Source organism: Manacus candei, unplaced genomic scaffold (assembly GCF_025592945.1).
Source record: "Manacus candei isolate 608988 ecotype Guabito, Panama unplaced genomic scaffold, ASM2559294v1 h1tg000014l, whole genome shotgun sequence".
Classification (NCBI taxonomy): Eukaryota; Metazoa; Chordata; class Aves; order Passeriformes; family Pipridae; genus Manacus; species Manacus candei.
This window is the reverse complement of record NW_026138062.1, coordinates 31768110-31788564: the sequence shown is the minus strand read 5'-3', so window position 1 is coordinate 31788564 and position 20455 is coordinate 31768110. Positions and strand designations below refer to the sequence as shown.

Sequence of the window (20455 nt, the reverse complement as noted above, 5' to 3'; positions counted from 1 at the left end):
TGTGTTGCATACCTTGGGAGGACAGGGAAATGCCATCATGGATTGCATTCACAACTTTATTGGCAAGCCAAGTCTAAGGATGACGTCTTGGGATGAGTTTCTTTGTCTCTACCATTTCACTAGCAGGGTTTGCATAGAGAAAGGCTGAAAACTGTTATGTGCTAAGAAATCCAGGGAAAAATTAAATGTTAACTTCTTCCTACTGATTATTTCCTACTTATCATATTATTGCTGAGTGTTTCATCCCATGCAGTTGTGTGAACATGTATGTTTTAGTCAGGCATCTACTTGCAAAATTGAGAGACAAGACTTCCGGCACAAAACAATGAATGCCCTTTATTAAAGAAATAAGTCATTAAATAAGGGCATCTATAAATAGAAAGGGTTGTAAAAACAAATAGGAGAAAGCATCTGGCTTGCAACATCTTTGCACAATTTGCAGTAGCTAAATCTGGACTCAATTAGTGACCTGTTTATTTTCCAAAATTTCAGTAAAATGCCTTGGCAAAAACTTAATCTGTCTCTGGAGAACATCTTACTTCCTTCCATATGTTGCCTGATCTGTCACAGCAATAAACTTCTTCCCAGTTTCAAGATCCCTAACGATTGCACCAACTTATGCTTTCCATAAAAGAAGAGATAATGGTTTCAGCCCTCTACAAGTCATGATTCTCCCTTAAGAGAAAGCAACACAAAGGAGTGCAAGAGGCAGTGAGTGCCCTGTGTTAAAGCCTCTAGTGTGACCTAAAATCCAGAGATTTAAAACAGTTCCTACCTACAATTCATCCCAGCTGTTTTATAATCCCTCTGAATTTGACAGTTTCTCTAAAATGCTGCCATGCCACGATTAATATATATGCCTTGGCTTTGTAAACACTTGTCCTGCTGTCCTTGTTGTTTAGAGTGCCTTCAAAAGAAACAGCTTAGGCCATTTAGTAATTACACGTTTATGGTTTTATATGAAACAAACCAGATGTTTCAGAGTCAGTTTTATTTGGTGGTGTCTTGTCTAACCTAGACTCTGAAATGTATTTGACCTCTATTTGAATCAGATTAGGTATAGTATCTTTTGTTTTATTATATGTCATAAATATGGATGTTCTGGTACCTTCCTATTTCTGAAGAACCCACTCATCCAACCACACTGACTTAATAGACAATCTTTTTAAAAAGAATATACTGTTGGTTTAGAGGCTAAATGTAACAAAACGGACTAGTCTACATGAGTCAAACACTTAATCATATAAATTTATACAACATATAGGTGCTCTGTTGAATTAAGACCATAATCAAATAATCTGTTTTGTTCTGAAACAAAAGCAGTTGGAGCTGTCAGGGATATACAGAATGCTCAGATGTAATCACCAAAATACTCATTTGCAAAGCTGATATAAAACTACATGCTTCTGATTCTCTATGAACTTACGTTTCTTTATGTTCAGGAGTGATGGAGTGAGTGAAGTTGGGATGATAAAAGGCATCCTTACATCAGAATTCAGAGTTCTGCTGATTTTAGAGAAGCTCTTTTTTTTCTTAAAGTAAATGTCAGGAAAAAAAATGGTTCAAAGCTTTAGCTGATAACAAAGCTGTAAGAGTTTCTTCCCAGGAAAGACACTGGGCAACTTCCAAACACCTCACCGTGTGGCAGAAATTCAGGTAGAGGTTCAATGTACATATGTTTGGTTATGCATGTAATAGCGACTAGTGACATTTGGAAAGTTGATGGTGTCTTTTTGGTTATATAATTACCCTGTTGGTTCAAAGGAAGCTGACGGGCTCAATGCTGTCATGGAGCGTGAAAAACCTCAGCTGAGAAAAGTAAGAGAAGATGTGGTAAAAGTGAATGAAGTAATAAATAATGCAGAAAAGAGGAATCGATTGTCATTTTTACCTTCCTATGATAACAAAAATACAGTGATCAAATTTTAAATGTACAAATTAAAGTTTAAAAATTGAAGAGAAACAATGTGTGCTACACATTGGTTTTACTTGAAAGTACATGATCTGAGTCACTAGTTATACTATTACACAGCAGTCCTTCTCTTATCAGTTTTCTTAAAACTATCAACTTCTCTAGCAGTTGCCTATATTGTATAATTAATTTTCTTCTACTTTGTTTAGTGAGCTATTCTGAAGATGAACATTTACCTTCTCTCAGTGACTTCCACAAATGAAAGTGGAAAAAGTAGTGCCAGCCTTTACTGAAAATCCTGACTTTACTAGATCTACACAGACACCCTGCCCTCTGGGACTGGGACCTAGTTGGGGCCAGGAGCAATGGCAGGAGATTTAACACAGTGTAACTGAAACTGGGAACCTCAGGAGGAGCTGAGAGCCTCCAGGACCCACAGGCAGCACAACAGCAGCTGACAGGGGCCACACGTATAAAATAAGCCCTTAGGGAGCAGTTGTGACCAGGGTGTGGCACAGCAGTTTGCACAGAAGGGTGCTGAAGCAGTGCCAGCTCGACCAGGAAGCAACGGTATCCCCCTGGCAGAAAGCCATGGCCTCACTGAGCTCCACACCCAGCACGACTGACACAGCTGCCCAGGAACACACTGCCACCCAGGTGCCACCTGCAGGGTGGCCCCAGCTCTTGTGCCAGTACGAGGCGGCAGCTGTGAGCACAGCTGCGGGAGTGCGCCCAGGTAGAGGAACTTCTCTGCTTAATGACAGGGTGGGGGGATCCACAAATGAGAGAAACTGGAAGCCACTGTGCAGCAGGAAAACTGTGACATAGTTGCCATCACAGAGACATAGGGGGATGACATGTACAACTGGAGTTCTGCAATGGGTGGCTATAAACTCTTCAAAAGGGACAGGGCAAAGAAGGAGAGGCAGTGGGATAGCTTTGTAGGTCAGGGAGTGGTTTGATTGCCTGAAGCTTGATGATGGTGACAGTTGACAATATCATATGCATAATTAACTCACAGTATTTTAAAGTCACTCATGACTCTTTTGTTTTGTGGCTTGAGATAGTTACATATTTGTTTCTGAAGTAACATTTGCAAATTGGGATTACTGCAAAATATTTGCTAAAGAAGAGTGTGAGTAGTTCACAGACTTGTCAGAATCCATCTGTTTGTGTCTATTAATGAGTGCATTCCCAGCTGCAGTCTTTCCAATGTAATAAATAAAAAGTTGCTTTCTTACTATAAATAAAAGGGCTGAAATTTCCTTGTAAAATTGATTTATTTCAATAAAAATCAGTCCTTATGTTAAAGACACCTCTTAAAATGAGCAAGACCATGAGATGCCATTCACATATTCTTTCAGCCAACTGACACATAAATGACTCAGTCTCAAATAATTTACTACAGCATTTTCCTGGATAAGCTGTGAAAGAGCATGCCATTCAGATCAGGATGAGTGGGACTGGGATGGGAAAAATAAGGTGTATTTATCAGAGGAATGAGAGGCACATTGAAAATAACCTAGAGGTTGGGACAAATGCTTATGTCCTCACTCCTCCATGCAGTGAATTCAACATAAACTTAGCACATGTATTCAACACACTTTAGGGAAGTACAAGCTATGAACCAATGAAGGAGGTTCCCAAATCTTTAGGAACCCCGTTTTTGCAATGCTAAATTTTTCAGTATTTTGACTGAGCTACATTTCTAATTTTGGTTTTAACTTAACCCTTAAGCTATCCTCTTCCTGAATTTCTTCATAAATTACAGCAACAGAAGACTGTATACAAAGATATTTCAAGCTACTCTTTGCTCAAACTCAAAAAGATCTACATATGATATAAGGTACATTTGAACTATGCTACTGTTCTGAAGGCAACTTCCCCTTAAATTCTTTCTATAACAAAGCCAATACTCCAGTTTTGTGGGTTTTTTTTAAAGTGCTTCTGTATTAAGTGAACTGTGAAGGTTCAGTGCCTTCTGCATCACGATGGCCTGGAAAACCAGTCCTCCCCAGAAAATATGCTGCGTGGTGTATCAGCGCACCAGTGCCATTCATTTAACTCAAGCAACAGAAGAAACCAATTATCCCCATCTTATTTTACACTGTGACAAGTAAAATTTGTGAAGTATTTATAAAATTAAGGAAGTGATTTTGAAGTTAATGAACTTAGCTTGCTGCTAAAGAAATACTCATCGTTTAAACAATTTTTTGCTAGGCATAAATTCCAAATTATAGTGTTTTTGAAATAGATTAGAAATCAAATTCTTATAGCTTAAAGAAACAAAACGCTTATAAGTTTCAGTGCCTTCTCTTTCACTGTACTACAGTAAGTTCCTGGATGTGTAAAAATGACTTCTGGATAGAAAAACTTTTCTATATACTTACTGTTAACAGCAACAAAGAAAAAAATCAGTATCTCAATGAAATTATCTGTTGAAATATAATTCATTCTGGTGATTATATACAGCAGAATATGTTTTAGTTTTGATTGGCATGCTAGCTGAAAACATCTTACTTTTTAATTCTCATAAATTTTGTTCCACTTCTACATTGCCAAGTAATGGCAGTAATTTCAGGACTCTATGCCAGAGCATGGAGAGTTTGTTTGTACATGCTGCTTCAGACTAGCGCCCTGTGAGTAGAAAGGCCACATCTGCACTGCACAGTTTTGAATTTCATGTAAGTATCTCAGGAGCCAAACATGTACTTTTGGGCATACTTTCTTTCTTTAAGTGACCCACATAATGTATGAGCTGCGTTACAGTCCCTCAGTCTGGGGGGGTCATGTCATTAAACTGGGGGCACGTGTTGCACACCTCTGCATGTAGCACTGGGGCATGTGGAGGTGACTTAGTTTAGTGAGCTGAGTGCAAATTGCATAAATGTACTGTAATTAGATGTGATTAAGTCCTGCTGCAAAAGCACAGAAAATAAGGCTTCTGGGTGGCACTTTATCCTTGAGGATAGAGTATGCCTTGAATATTGCACTATCTTAATAAAATCAGTTATTGTGTCTAATATTCTGTGACACGTTGCCTACACACACTAATTGCAATTACTGTATGTAAATTACTGCCCTCTACTGGAATGACAGGCAGAGTATTTCACAGGAAATTGATTATTATGTAAAGTGATTAAATTGATTTTTGAAGTTTGGTGTTTTATGGAACCAAGTGCCATGAATTGCAGATGTTCCTGATCCCTTCTTGTAGCATAGCTACTTGCTGCACACATATCTGCATGCACTCAGCCTTTGCTTATTTGCAGTATAAGGTGCACCAAGATGGTCTAATTGTCAAAATATTTTCATTTTTGAACTGTAAACTGGATGTGCAAAGGAGCTACAGAAGTGCAGTCTTCTTGTGAATGCTCTAATGTCAGTCAAGGAACCTCCTACACTGTCATATTTTTCAGCTTGCAATAATCAAAAGAAAACATCAGAAATTCTTAATTTATTGAAAATAAGATTCCCCAAACCAAATTTTCAAGAAATGCAAGACAAGCATCACTTCTTTAAAATCATGGGGCTGGTTCAAAACTGACATTTTACAAACTACATTTTTTTCCTGTCTTTTCTGACTCTGAAGTTCACATTTTCTTTTTAAATTTGCTATTCAAATTTGCTTCAGTTGAAGTGAAAGCTAGGTTTCTCAATGAATTGTGACTTGAGGAGATGATTTTTACAGGAGCTATAATATATAGCAGCACAGGATTTGGCCATGGTATGACAGAAAAGCAAAAGAAATAAGGAAGAGCAAGAGAGAACATCTGTCTCTCAAGAAATACAGGAAAACAAATGTGAGTCAAACCACTACTGTGAAATAAGGCCATTGCCCAGCAAGTATTGCATAGATCATATTGTTAAGACATCTATGTTCTCAGAATCCTTAAAAATATAACAATATGGGACATTTTGAAGGGTTTTTTCATTCAAACAAAAAGCAGCAACACGAAATTCAGAATTGAGACTTCACTGATTCCCGAAACTAAGCACCATGTCCTACTATAGCTGGAAAACAGAAGGATGGGAGTCCAGTCTCCACAGCCTTCCTGAGTCCAGAAATTTCACATCTTTAGGAATTTGCTGGCAGACACCAACAGACGGTATTGATGTTCACTAAGTAGCTAAAAGTTTACTGTGGATATAAATGTTCTATATAAATGTTCTGGCACAGTTATTATATAAAGTCACTTGCATGCGGATATGGAAGTGGCCTATAGGATTACAGTCATATGAATAAATACAAAAACATCTAACAGGAAACAACTGAGAAGATACATTATTTAATATGCCATGACTGATATTAAGAAGCAATCTTGGGATGGAAAAACATCATCACTGTTTAATGCCAGACAAATACATTAAGTATTTGTAGCAGTCTATATGAGCTCCTATATATCTTTGAAAAATATGAGTACCAATAAACCATCTATCTAAATATACAGGAACTTAAACAATATTGTATTATAAATACTGCTTCTGGAAAAATAGTACTATGAATTTTTTCCAATATTATGGTCTGCAAACATCAGCGATAATTACAATTCCTGCAGGAATACTCCATGAAGGCAGAGTGTAGCAAACTGACAAGGTATCAGCCTTCTTCTAGTCACATAGAAACATCTACAGGTGGAATGAACTGAGACCATGTATATGGCCCCCAGAAAAATGGAGACTTATCAAGGATCTTCTATAAATAGCTATCAAATGGAAACTGACTGATTCAAGTGGTATCCAGTTCTATTGCCAGCACTGATTCCCCATTTTATCAGCAGAGATTTGTACTTATACTGTCAGGAAATCAACTATTCAAAATTAAATTTCTTTTAGGAAAATAATCCCTGATATAGCTCTCTCTGATGGAAGCAGTACTTGTTCAAATACAAAATTTATGTATTAAATGTAAAACCAGAAGATAAATGTTGTTGTCACCCTAGGAACCTCTGCTACTCCTCCACAGTAACTCCAAATCCTATACAGCAAATGGCAGCAGAGACATGGGTTTGAGTATGAGAAAATTACATCTTTCTCTGGACTTCTAGACAGTGGGGAGTCCTCCATCACCCCCCTTCGCAGTCTCATGCTGATACAGAAATACTTGGCAGGTCAAGCATATTGGTATTTTTGTAATTGTATTTCTGGAATTAACTTCTTGTTGCTGAGGGTCATGAGAACCTGGCAGCAGCAGAACTAACAATGGTGGTATTTTGCCACCATTGCTCCCTTTTCAGATTCAAACCACTGGCCTTCAAGGAGTGCCTAGGGAAGGAGATAGAGGATACTGATGTAACTTAGTGCAAAGAAAAGCCTATATATACTTTAAATAAGGTATTCTAAAAAGCCTCCTAAGATTAATACAGAATATATAGCATGATCAATGTAATTTATGAGATCAATGACTACATTTTTGGCTACTAATTTTCTTTAGGAGTGATACAAGAGCAGAAAATTTCCTGGCATGCCTGACCAAACGAATCACTCATAAGTCACTTTCTTTCTTCCCTAAAGCACTCTGTCACGAATAAAGAACGCCTTTCATAACTTTTCTCTTTGACAAAGGATGGTCTTTTCCCATTGATGGAGCTGGGTAATGGGGGAATTTACACATATACATCTTATCAGCATACATGAGAATCAGCATCTTGTATTCTCCAGTGCACTGGTGGGGACACAGACTGCAACAACTCTGCTTTCTAGAAATATACATGCATGATTTTAAAATGGAACATAAAAGTATGCCCACCAAACTGGCCACAACAAACCCCACATTTTTCACATGTACATCTCCCACAGTCTTTAATGAAAACTGACCTGCCAACATTATTTTATAAAAAATTTCACTCTTTCCATGAATGGCTTTAAGTAGATTAACCTGCCACATTTGCATGTACACAAAGGTCTTAATTAAGAATAAATTTCAGTAATATAATAATACCAAGATTCTACAGACTCAAAGTTGGCCCCATAGCAGGATGTCTGCCTTTGCTCAGGAGTTCTCAGAGGACCTGGGAGCCTGGTACACGTGTTTCTTTTCGGCTCTCCTAACAGTTATCTCATATCAAAACAGACTTCAGCTTTTCAGAGTACAAACTTCAAAAGTAAGTTCTTAAAAATGTTCCATTTTAAATGAAAACTAAAAACTATGAGGAACCTATAGATTTGATACTTCTGTAATTAGGCTCCAGAAACATAACTGCTTTTGCCTCCATACAGGCATGACAGAAAACTGTGCTAAAATTCATATAGTTCTGGTTGTGATCAATAGCTTTTTAAGACTTTTCACTTCTGTATTCACCAGGATCAACAGACCAGCTGGTGCCAGGAAGCATCATGCTGCCAGAGGTGCAATTACAAACTTAGGCTTGTTCATTTGCACCCAATAAACCCACAATAAAACACAAACCAACCACAAATTACTTTTAAGAGGAACAGGTGCATTGCCTGGACATTTTTGCCACATGCTGAATGTGGTAGTTAACTTTCTGCTGGACAAATAAGTCTCCATTTTCTAACCTACTTCAAATAATGTTCCATTTCATCTCTGACATAAATGCATTTCACTCATATTTGAAGAGATACTTGTAGCTGCCAATTAATATAGATCCGCCTGAACAGTTAAGGATATCCTAGAGCAGGTCTTCTAAAACTTTCCATTTAACAACTTAATTTTGGCTTCTTTAGACCTAAATTTTCTTTTACTCATGAGCCTGCCTCATGCTCCTGTTTCAATTTTTGAAGCTTCAAGTAATCCATTTCTAAGAAAAAAATTAGTCAATCTTATGTTGTCCCACTGTACCTTTTCATGCCACTTGATTTGAGACGCTAGCGCTTCATCCTTTGGAACAAAAACCTGTAATCTCACAGTGAAGGTTCCAGAGTAACTCTAGCAACAGTGCTTGAAAAATCTGTCCAAACTTGGACAAATTAAAAAATTTTGAAATGGCAGTCTGAGCAAACCACTGGAGACTTAGCGGAAAACTTGATCCCAAAGTGTGCTTACTCAGAGCATGGCCAAGCCAAGAAAAGAGTGGGAACATCCAAAATCCTTCCCCAAAACTACCACAGGCAGTTGCTTCTGAAGAGCTCTGCAGCTGAGCAGGAGTTGGGACAGTGCTCAAGGGTATCCTGCCTGGTACTGCTGTTGCAGCAGACAGTAGAGAGGATGTCAATGAAGAGATAAGAGGAATTGTACCAGAAAAGCTAGAGGAAATCAAGTAGGGATTTAATCTCTTCAAGAACACTGAACATACAAAGTATTGTGGGACATGAAGCTTAGGTGAGAAGAGATTTGGCAAAAAAGACTGAGAGTGTATCTTTTCCATAGACACAGTGAAGGCAGCCTTTCAGAGCAGAAATCCTGGCAGCTATCTGTGTAGATTGCTAAACCACAGCTAAAAGCTAAACTGAGGAAACTGGACACAAAGCTTTCTATTATTAGAAGAATGTTAGGGTCATGAAGTTTTCAAACTTAAGTAAGTTTCAGAGTTGAAGTCACCCACTTAATTCTAACTCAATCTCTTCCCACTAGGCATTAGGGCAAAGTCTTAACTTCATCCTCACATTCAGTTTCCAAGAATCCCATCTGATGATATACAATGGTCTGGTCATGTATCAGCACCACATACCAGCTAAGCCAGCAGCTGCAGGACCCCTGCAGGGTGGGAGACAGCATACAGGAAAAAAAACAGGTTTCTGAGACTATGCCAAGTAAACTATCCCTGTGGTTCCATTCTTTTCTGTTTTCCACCAAGTCACTTGAAAAAAAATCTGATCAGACCACCAGAAACTGCAAGTTATTCTTTCCCTGGGTGCAGGACAGTTAGAACCCAAATGTGCAACAGGAACCACTGAGAGCCACAATTTGAATATTAAAGTAGAAAATTCAAATTCTGACTCTCAAGACTTGGTATTCTTGAGTTCAGTCTCATTGTGCCTCTGGTTTCTATCTGTAAAATGGGAGCAATATAACCATACAGCTTCTAGGAATACAACCAAAACATTAATGATATGACCTGCTCCTAAGCACCATGCTCATGAACTCTTAAAGGAATTTGTAATTCTCTGCTCAGTCCACGATTTGAGAAAGCTGCAGTACAACAGGCTCTAGGTTAACAGATTTAGCAATGGGGATCATTACTTTGTACAGTGAATGAGGCTGAAAAATTCTGTGCAAAAAAAGGTAAGATGATCATGCCAATCCTGTCAGTCTTAACAATCATACCCTGTGAGGAGGCTGCACAATATAGCAACTGGCATCCTTACATCTGGTGTTTCCTGACTTCAAAGTACCAAATTTCAAAACTAAATTTTTATTTTATTTTAGTATATAATAAGTGAAAGAATGCCAGAGAGAGAGTGGCACTTTTCCCCTACATACAAGAAATGTAACAACAACTTGTGTTTTACTGTAACAGGTGATCATGATTTGAGCAGGGATCTCAGAATCAGCTTAGGTCATTGCTTTTGGAGAGTCTGTTAAATACCCAAGTTAAATTCCTCAAACGCTGGTTTTCAATAACGACATAGTGGTTCAGGATTACATTAAACCAACAGTATTTTATGTAACTTTTAAGGCAAATAGGTCCTTACAGGGCCTTAAAATTCTGGTACATTTCCCATTCAGTTTGTGCATTCCAATTTAAACCATAAGCATAGTGAAAACACAGAAAGTGTAAAATACCTCTGCAAAAATTATGAAAAGCACAAAAACCCCTAAGGGTGCCATTTTTGGCACTGTAGAGGGTTCCCTCATTGTTTAAAAAACAAATCCTAATCAGTGAATCCAAAAGAGTGACTAAGAGCTTCTGGGCACCATAGATCTGTCCCGAAAAAGAGACAGTACGGAGCAGCGCTGTCGCCAAGAGCCAGGCTGCTCATCACCTCTGTTGCAAAGGGGGAGGGAGAGAGGGAAGGAGCACACTGTATTAGTCTTTTTATGCACAGCCTACTTTCCAGAGCAACCTAGCCATGCTGTCTGCCTCTTTGAGAACAGCTGAGCCAAAGCTCAGCTCTCTCCTTGCTCTAGCCAAGGTTCAGCTCCTTTCTCTAGCTCACACACCCACTGCCCAATAGTGTGCTCCTGCCCTCTGTTCCAGCACAAGGACATCAGAGCACAAACTCTTCCCAAGGAGCACTGGGGAAAGCCCTGAGCAACCTGCCCTGCTCCCAGTGCTGATCCTGCTCTGAGCTGGAGACTAGACTAGAGACTTCCGAGCATCTCATCCAACCCCAACAATTATATAATTTTTGTGAATTAAGCTGTCATGTGCTTACTTTCTTTACAGGTATATGTTGGACTACTGGTGTCTGGATCCTTAACAAATAAATAAAAAAGTAAAGCAGACCAAAAAAATAACTATTTAAGTGCCTGCAAAGCTGTCTTCACAGCAATGACTTAATCACAAGCCTTTATTTGGCTTGATGGTTGGAATATGCCAGCACACTGATGGTTAAAACTCCATTTTGTTTTGGTCATTGCTCTTTAACACTAGTTATCAGCTACACTGTCAGTCAGGGCTGAACTGCAATATCAGCTCGGAGGAAAAGGAGGGAACTTGTACAGCCTGACTGGGATTGGACCTATTACGATGGAGAAGACGCTCATCTGGCAACCAGCAAATAACGACACATTTAGAGCAGCTTAAATTCCCTGCCTTCTCATTAACAAAAGCTGGAAGAAGAGGCCTAGGAATATACACTGCAGCTACGTGGATCAAAGGGACAAATAAATATAAAAACAAGGACAAAAATGCCAGAGACAGAAAAGCATCAGAACATCTCTGGAATCAACAGATGATACTTGTACATATCTTGTTATGTCATCAGACAATTAATTTAATTAAAAGGCATGTGTATCAGTGTCTCACCATCATATTATGAATAGCACTTAAATTATGGCAGTGCATAAGCCCAGGACATCAGTATTCTATCCAACTTAAATAAAAAGTTTTGACTCCATCAATTTTAATATCCAGCTGCTTTAAGAAGTTGGCTACAGTTTCATGGCAGCCTGCCCAGATCCTTTGCTCAATCAAGCAATAGTTGTCTCTGACTAGAAAAAAAAAAAACAAAACAAAACAACAAAATATCCTTGCTGAATGTCTGCTGGCATCTGCTATCAATATAGGAATAAGTGGATTAAATGTAAAGACAATTTATTATTTTGGGTAGCCATATTATGACAAAATTAGCCAGTTTAGTAAATCATTATTGAACCCACCCAGTTTAGATGAATTTTTCAAAAAATTACCATGCAATTTTTATCTGTTACTTTAATACATAAGAACTAATGTGCCGTAGACACAGTCTGAAGACCTATATCATTTACCTCTGCATTACACAATACTAGGTGACAGTGCCCTAGACAAGGTCACCAAACTCCTAACAATGCTATAGGATGTGGCAGAGGAATCCATCTTTACAAATTAGGCTTCATTATACAGGATTCTGCTCATAAATCTTGATGTATTGTTTTCCAGTATAAGAACTCTACCTTGCACTTGCCATGTACCCTCGAGATCTTCTAAATCACTAAGTATTTTATAAATACAAATTAGCTGTATGTTTGTGTGTCTAAAGCGACTGTGCTGCTGCAATAGCATTGCTCTAAATGTGACCTCACCTACCGGAGCACCTGCCCTGCTCTGTGTCCCGGTCCACACCTGGGGATTCTAAGACTGCAGGAGGCCGATTTTCCAGAACAGTTAGATGCCCTAAAGCTATAAAAGTGCCTGAAATAAACCAGACCATTTTTCTTTGGGAGTTGTGGTACTCCTCACATGCAAACCCTAGGAGGAACCAACCTGGACTTGCAAGTCACTTAGGAAACTGGTCAGCGAAGCAGATGAGCTTGCTTCCCGGAGGCAACGTCAGCCCCCTTGGTTTCGAAGATGCTCAAAAGGAGCCTCCGACGTGGGAGGATCTCCAGGTTTCGCCCCGAGCCCGGCTGCTTGTGTCTCCACCCCCGCCCAGCTCGCCCGCACTCGGGCAGGTGCTGCTTGCTGGGGGGCTGGGGGACCCGACCTGCCTGCAGCCCGGCCCCTGCCCGCAGCCCGACCCGCCCGGCCGCTGCCGACCGCGTCCGTGCCGGCAGCCGCGGCGGTGCCGGGAGCTCCCGTCCCGCCCTGGCTGAAGCCTCGGGGTCTCCGCGCTCCGGCGGCGGCAGCGGCGCTGGTGCCCCCCCAGGCGTCCCCTGGGATCGGGAGCCCCCCGCGCCCCTGGGGCCGAGGCATCCCCCGAGGTGTCCCCTCGGGCGGCTGCGGGCAGGTAGCGGCAGCCGCGGCGCGGCGGGACTCACCTGCGAGCCGCCGCTCCCGGACATTCCTCCACAGCAAGTCCCAGGCTTTGGCAGTGGAGTCCCGCAGCTGCTCGCTCAGCGACCTCCGGAGCTGCGCCTTGGCCGGGCGGCGCTGGCTGCTCATCCTCGGCGGCTCCGCATGCCGCCCCGGGCAGCCCCGCTCAGCGCCGCCGGCCGCTCTCCTCGTCGGGCACGGGCGGCAGCGGCCACACGGGGCCGCGGGGCAGCCCCGCCGCGCCGCAGCCGCGTCACCGCCGCCCCGGGCGGGCGGCCCCTTCACCTGAGCGCCGCCCGCCCCGGCCCCCAGGGCAGCGCTGTCGCCGCCAGCCTTCCCCAGCGCCCCGTCCCGCGCCCGACCCTTCGCCGCCCTCCTTCCTCTTCTCCTCCCTCCCCCGCGCCGCGGCCCCCGCGGGGCGGGGAAGGTGCCCCGGGGTCCGGCCCCGCTCCTGCCGTGGCTGGGATCCCGCGCCCCTCGAGCTCAGGCACCACCGACGGCCCGGGACACCGCACGCCTCGCGGCCCCGCGCCTAAATTCCGTGACCCCTCTTTTGCCCGTGGCCCTCATTTGGGAACTGTCCGGCGAAGCCCCCGCGGCCGCGCTGCTGTCAGCGCCCAGCCGCCTCCCGTTGCTGCCTCCGAGCTCCCTGGACAGCGACGGGAAGCCGCCCGCCGCCACACCAGCCTCGACGCTCGGCGAAGGGCCAGAGGTGACAGAAAACCCGACTGGCAACGAGCCGCCTTTTTCGCAGGAGGCTGTAATACGTGCTTCACCCATGCTGCGACTTTTGTGGAAAGAAAACTGTTTTATTTTCAAAGGCCTCTGTTTATCAACTTTGCCCAAGATCAAGCCACAGTCATCGCAACACAGCCTCTCCCGTTTCTTTCCCACTTTCTTTGCATTCCACACACTTACCCCCACCTCTCTCCCCCTGCATCAACCCTTCAGCCCTCCTACATTACCTCCTTTAACAAGATCTTACACTCCTAAGAGGTTTCAAAACTAAACCCTGGCACTTTTTGCACACATTTACAGCCTAAAAGGACTTCTGATTCCTCCATCCCTAGACTATCCAGAAAGCAACAGCAGGGTCCTTATCCCATTTAGGAAACCATGTTGTGTCTCTGCTTCTTCTGTGATCTAGGAAATACTATTGTAACAGTGGCCCCTTCTCTATCCTGGTTGTTTCCCAGCATGACTAGCAGCAGAGAGCCTGATAGCTGAGGAAGACAACAGGGGCTTTATTTCATTTAGTCACAAACAGTTACTCACTGCATTCTCTTTCAGCAGGGTATTAGTGATGTGCAAAGAAGAGGCTGAAGTTCCAGCAGGTGAGTACCCTACACTGAAACAGCTGAATGCCCTGGTAAAGCAGTCACATTAAACATTATCAATATCCCCATCTTGTTTAAATTAAAACGGTTACTGCAACGTCAGCAATGCCCGTAGAAACTAAAAGCAAACAAACAGATGTATTCCATATTGCCACTCAATTTTAATAACGTCTTCTGCTTACTCTGTGAATTTATTTTCCATTGTCCCTGTTCTTAAAAGGTTGATCTAAAAAGGTTAATCTCGAACTACTCTTCTATAGTGGAGACAATGTGCTTGCCTAGAACTTGTGATGATGATGTATGTCACTCCTGCTCCTGCAATTCCAGCTACAGTGTCCTCCAAAGGACTTGACTTGAGAACAGAAATACCTTCCAGGGATGGATACATACAAGATCTTGAAGGGGAACAGCACAATTATGTAAATACTCCCACATCCCATGACCCAGAGCAAACACCTGCTGATGTTAATGGGAGAAGAGAGGATTACAGTTCCTACAATCAGCTCCTCTGCCCAGTAAATCTGCCTCTGACCTCGGCCTCTCTTTATTTAATCTCTTACCAACACAGCCATTACTGGTGCATAAGACCTACCATGCTGTTTTCTGCTACCGGCTTTTATCACCTAGGAACCAGGTAGAAATGAGAAATTAATTTCTGATATTGTACTCAGCTGACCTATAAAGATGATCAGTGACACACAGTCTAGAGGTGAAATAATTAAATTAGTTTTGAAGGTTTTGTATCACACTGCAGTGTCACTACTCACAAACATCAGCTCGCTTTAGCCAGTACTGCAACCTTCAACAGTGCTCTTCTGGCAGCCACACTTGGATGCACCATCTTACCATTTCCAGCCTGTCTGGAAGATAGATCTCCCTTTTTTCAGTGGCTTGCTGTGATGGCCAGAATGTTGCAATACAACAAAAGATATTATGTTCCCTTCTATACCTTTTTTGAAGATGTTACCTTATCAAAGATGTCCCTAGACTTCCAGGTTTACTGAAAGCAGCTAATCAGCGATAAGACACTAGCAATTGCTAATACCATGTTATCTCACCACAGGTTACTAAGATAAATTCCAGTCATATGGTTGTATTTCATAATCAGCCACAGAACTGAACTGACAAGCCTAGACCAAACTTGGTGGCATGCACTGACAACAATCTTCCTAGTTTCAGGTACTTTATTGTGAAAACTAAATCCAGAAGCAAGATCAGATATTGTACTTTTCTCCCCAGAGAAAACAGTGCTATTGAGTAATGAGAACACATCTCATGCAGCAACTGGCCCATTCTTACTTTATGCCTTTATTCATAGTCAGCTGTTTAGAAGTCGAATTACCATCACAAGTATTTTTGATGTATTACACCTGGTAGTAGCAGTCACAATAGGAGCTATTCCACATAATCTGTTTGAAGAAGGTAGTGTGTTAGGGATCATTCAGAGGACAAAGATGTTTCATTTCCTTTAAGGATGTTAGAAATTATGGTAAAAATGGTAAAGTTCTGGTCTCTTACACATTTTTCATATGTTGGTTAAGTGTGTAAGTAGCCAACTGATCAGTGTTCTTGCTTGAAACATTCTGACATCCAGAACAAGATGGATAACATTTCTGGGGGAAAGAAAAGGAAAGCACATTTTCCACAGAAACAGCAGTTTTCTTGCTTGATACTAGTCTGGTCAAAATGGTTCTTTTCAGAGTAATTGCAATGAAACCACTGTATACGATGAAGAGAAAGGAGGAAATTCCCAGTTGCCTTGAAAGAAGCTGAACTATTATATCTGCCTTTGCTCATTGATAACAGAATATTGGCAGAAATGAAAGTAGTATCTGTCTTAAAATCTTGTAAGCATGTAAAATGTTGCAGGAAAGTCTAAACTAATCAAACCCATGCTCTGATATCATCGTGGCACAAAAGTGTGATGTTCTAATTATATATTTAGCAATTTATAGTTCCTTCCAATCACCATGGTAATTAAAAACCAAGTTAATTGATACTGCATAATATTCTGGCCCCTAATTAGCAGTGTGTTTTTAATTTTTTAGCTATTCCATTATGCAGCCTGATCTAGTCCTAATAAAGTAACTGTAAAAACTCGAATGCACCTGGTAAGAAGAGAATCAGGCCTAAGTACAAAGAAACATGACTACATCTTGTTTTGCTATTTATAAACTCTATTTATAGGGAAAGACTATGATAAAAGTACAGCTTCTTTCCTTTCCATGCTCTTGTCCCTAATTACCATAAGCCAGGATTTTTTGTTAGTTTAATCACTTCACAATATTTGTCTACTTCAAGAAGAACAAAACAGGATATGTCTTGCAGAGGAAAATGTGGAAAGAGTGCATCCTAGGTTACTGCATGCTGTTTAGAGGACAGAAGCTCCTTACACTTGTATCTCTTAAAAAGCAGTAATAAAGTAAAAGAGGAAATAACAGGATCTACAGGATCAACGATGCAGTCTGATACTAATCAGTGCAATACCAAATGTTCTAATTAATGTAGTTCTTCAGGAATTGACTGTAATGAAGCTTCTGGAAGTTTACTATACTCAAAATGGTGTTGCTATGCTTCTGTAGCTTCAAATAGTAGCTCAGACAGCCTAGATATAAATACATCAAGTAATATTTATAACTTTGGCAATGATCTTTATCTCTTTGGGAGTCCTAGAGCTCTGGAATTTGTGTCTATCACAGGCTAAATCGTCTGAGTGGGATGTTGTAAGTCTGGGCTAGCACTGGAAGGGAAGAAAAGATTTGAGGTTTTCCATTGCTTGTTTTCCTAATAGCAGACTGCAGTGAATTTCATACTAATTTTGTGGTTCAAATTATGTGAAAAGCATCAAGGGCATTTGAGTAGGTGTCCTCTTAGACATCTAAGTAAACAAACAAATATTTTGGATAGAGAAAAGAATCATTGTGAATGAGGACAAAATGTTTTAGCGTGTGCCCTGGCACTCTATCCATGTTTGTTATTTATATACGCAAATTATCACCATTTTATGGTAGCTTTAATGAGGATCAACTATAAAGTTTCACTCTTGCACAGTTTATCAAGAGATTGGCACCTATATGTTCATCCTTCTCCATTTCAGCTTTCTGAAGCTCTGGGAAAGGATCACTCTACACTTTGCCAACAGCAGAGCACTGCTGGCTTTCATTAGTTGGGGCCAAATTCTTTCACTTTTGTTCACAGTGATTAATGCTGAAATAAATGGAACTTCTTGCAGTATTCACTGTGAAAGGGCTCTAAATATGCTTAGATACAGTAACAAAGTGTCTGCTGTTTGACTGTGCTCCCTCTCCCTTGCTAAAAAGAGCATGGAGTGGATGGAGGGGAATTAAACTTTTCTTCTGTTCATAGGATGGTACATTATTATTATTATTGTTAATAATAATAACAAAAATGTATTATTCTCAAAGTGCTTGGAACCAGAAACCGGATGGAGCAGAAGTATAATCTTTGCCTTCAGGAGATTACAAACTAAATATAAAACAAGACTCCCATGGAGAGAAGACCTAATTGGGGTAGGAAGGGTGGAGTACCAGAGAACAGTGAAACAATACTGGCCAGTGCAGTAACTACTGGTGTTAACGCACCAGAATTAGCTTTTGGAGGCACTGAAGCAAAGCAAGTTAGCAAGATGATCTCCAAAGAGGTTAATGTGGTATCTTTGTATATTCAGAGAACCAATTTCTAAACATGAAGGGCACTTTTAATAAAAACATGTAAATGTGTATTCGAAAACCTAATGAGTAGACAACAAAAGCTGGCATCCTGTACAGACAGACTGTGGGAAGTAAGCTTTTTATTGAGCAAATGGTAGATAGGCAAGGAAAGGGCCTTCAGACTTCAGCCAAGTAGCCTCAACTTGATGCACCATAAAGGCAGGATGAACTGCAATGAGCTGTGACAGCAGAGAACTGCCAGGGTATTTGCATTTGGGATGCAGTGAAGTAGACTAGATTGTCTATCAAGGCAAAGTGAGAACAAAGGTGAAATGGTAAACATGAGATGAAAATTTTTCCTAGAGCAACCACAATTTTTCACCTGGAAACCTCCTTCTGACAAAACGCATTGTTTCTTACAGAATAAAAATTAGAGACATCATCAGGTTTTCTGGAAAATAATTGGTTTTGACACAGCAGGATTTTATATCCTGACCAACTGTAACTTGGACTTTTCTCTCCATCTCACATTCTGGTTACACCTAGCTCTTGTAGATTATTTTTTAATAACCCCTCTACTTCTCCAATCTTGTGTCCTTAACTCAGCCTAAGTTGTCACAGGAGATTATGAACTCCAGGTGAAGGTCCTGTGTAACAGGTAGGAGGAGGTTGTTCTATTATGTGAGAATGGTGAAGAAGGGAACAGGGAGGCAGCTGTGGCACAAAGGATTGTAGGATGGATTACCCTCTAAGTAAACACTTCTACAGAACAGAAGACAACAAAGCTGATACTTAAGCTGAAATTCTGAAGAATTGCAGCCATAAAAGCCCTTGCACATTTCTCAGATAGCAGAGGAGAAGAACGGACAAAACAAACCAAGTGCCAATAAACTTTCACTTCCTTTCATAAGATGCTCTGTGGACATCTTTAAAATATGTTGCAGATATGAAATATTGGGCTGGGCAAAGCCAGTCACCGTAGAAATAAACAATTATTCAATGATCAAGCAACTGGGAAAGTGGAATACATTTTATATGTGTACGTATAGTGTTTTTTTACTAGAGCAGAGCTTGAAATTTTGAGGTAATTAATACCCTTGAATAAGTGAGCAGCTATGTTGAAACACAAAATGTCTCAGCGCAGAATGTTGCCCCTCTTCTTCTCATTCCAATTTTTGGTGTCTGATTTTCCCCCTCCTCTTCAGTTGCTTGACAAAAATATATTGTTCTAAACTACATCTTTCTTTGCTCTCAAAGTGCTCATTTCCTTAATATTGTATTGGGACCATGTCTAAACCACAATTATTTTTTTCTAAACTTCCAACTGTTATTACCATCACAGTAGAAATAATTGGAACATTTGTGTAAAAAGCCTTGCAGCAGTCAATGGCAATTTAGCACACACCATTGCTGGATATTGATTCAGAGACCTGGGAGCTTTTTTTTTTTTTAATAACTCTCCTGGATTACACAGGAAAACATGATGCATCTTGACAGCAGGTTCTAACAACAATGCATGGGAATTGTTCCCCAAACCAATTTACTTATAAGAATATGAACTTTTTTTTCAGATACACAAATATTTCTGTGCACACACAGTTTTTCAGTAATCAAGCTACTGACTGACGGGAGCATGTTGTCAAGTAACAATATATTGCAACCTATGGATTTTTACAGAGCTTCCTTCATCACTGGCCACACAGTTACTATTTTAACTTATTTAACAGATTTTAAATGTATATATTTGATAGAATTAAAAAGCAATGGTACTCATGTTTTTGGAGAGGAAATAAAGAATGTTGTGGCCAATTGCAATAGGGGATGGGATTTCAGGTAGGCAGATTATAATGACCTGAATAAAAATTTGGCTGAGGCCCAAGCTAACCCCTATTAAACTAAACAGTTCTACAGGATCTTGAATCACTAAAGCTGATTTTAAATTTCTTCTTGATTCCACAATAAAGAAGGGCTAATTGTCTGTCCACAGTATTGTCTATATTGTCCACGGTATTGTCCACAGTATTTGACGTGAAGGCTGGTGAGTATTTGATTGTAAGCATCATTTCCCACAGCTCCATTGGGAAGGTTTCCCAGCCGGCTCAGAGCCTGCCTAAGCCCACTCCATCACCCAGCTCTGGCATTGCAGAACTCTGTTCCAGCAGGCTAAGTGGTACGGCTGTTCCTGTGAGTATAAAGGAGCTTAAGCTTAAGAAGAATGCTTGTTTCATGACATTTAAC

The 20455-nt window shown here is 40.8% G+C and overlaps 1 protein-coding gene and 1 long non-coding RNA gene across 6 annotated transcripts in view; one reads left to right on the top strand and one right to left on the bottom strand.

Annotated features, from left to right (window-relative positions):
* STARD13 (StAR related lipid transfer domain containing 13) overlaps nt 1-20455 on the bottom strand; it is a 292627-nt gene that overhangs the window by 128918 nt on the left and 143254 nt on the right. Inside the window, exon 1 of one of the 5 annotated variants that reach the window (XM_051778841.1) lies at nt 13215-13372. The exons of the other annotated variants lie outside the window; for them this stretch is intronic. Within the exon in view, the coding sequence (XP_051634801.1) occupies nt 13215-13338 (124 nt within the window). The 5' untranslated portion in view covers nt 13339-13372. Of the gene's footprint in view, nt 1-13214; nt 13373-20455 lie in introns of those variants that run through there. 5 annotated transcript variants of the gene reach the window in all.
* Nucleotides 3682-7968, top strand: LOC127467212 (uncharacterized). The gene is made up of 4 exons (XR_007903012.1): nt 3682-3758; nt 4476-4596; nt 5604-5715; nt 7347-7968. It is a non-coding gene; the product is annotated as an uncharacterized LOC127467212 (long non-coding RNA).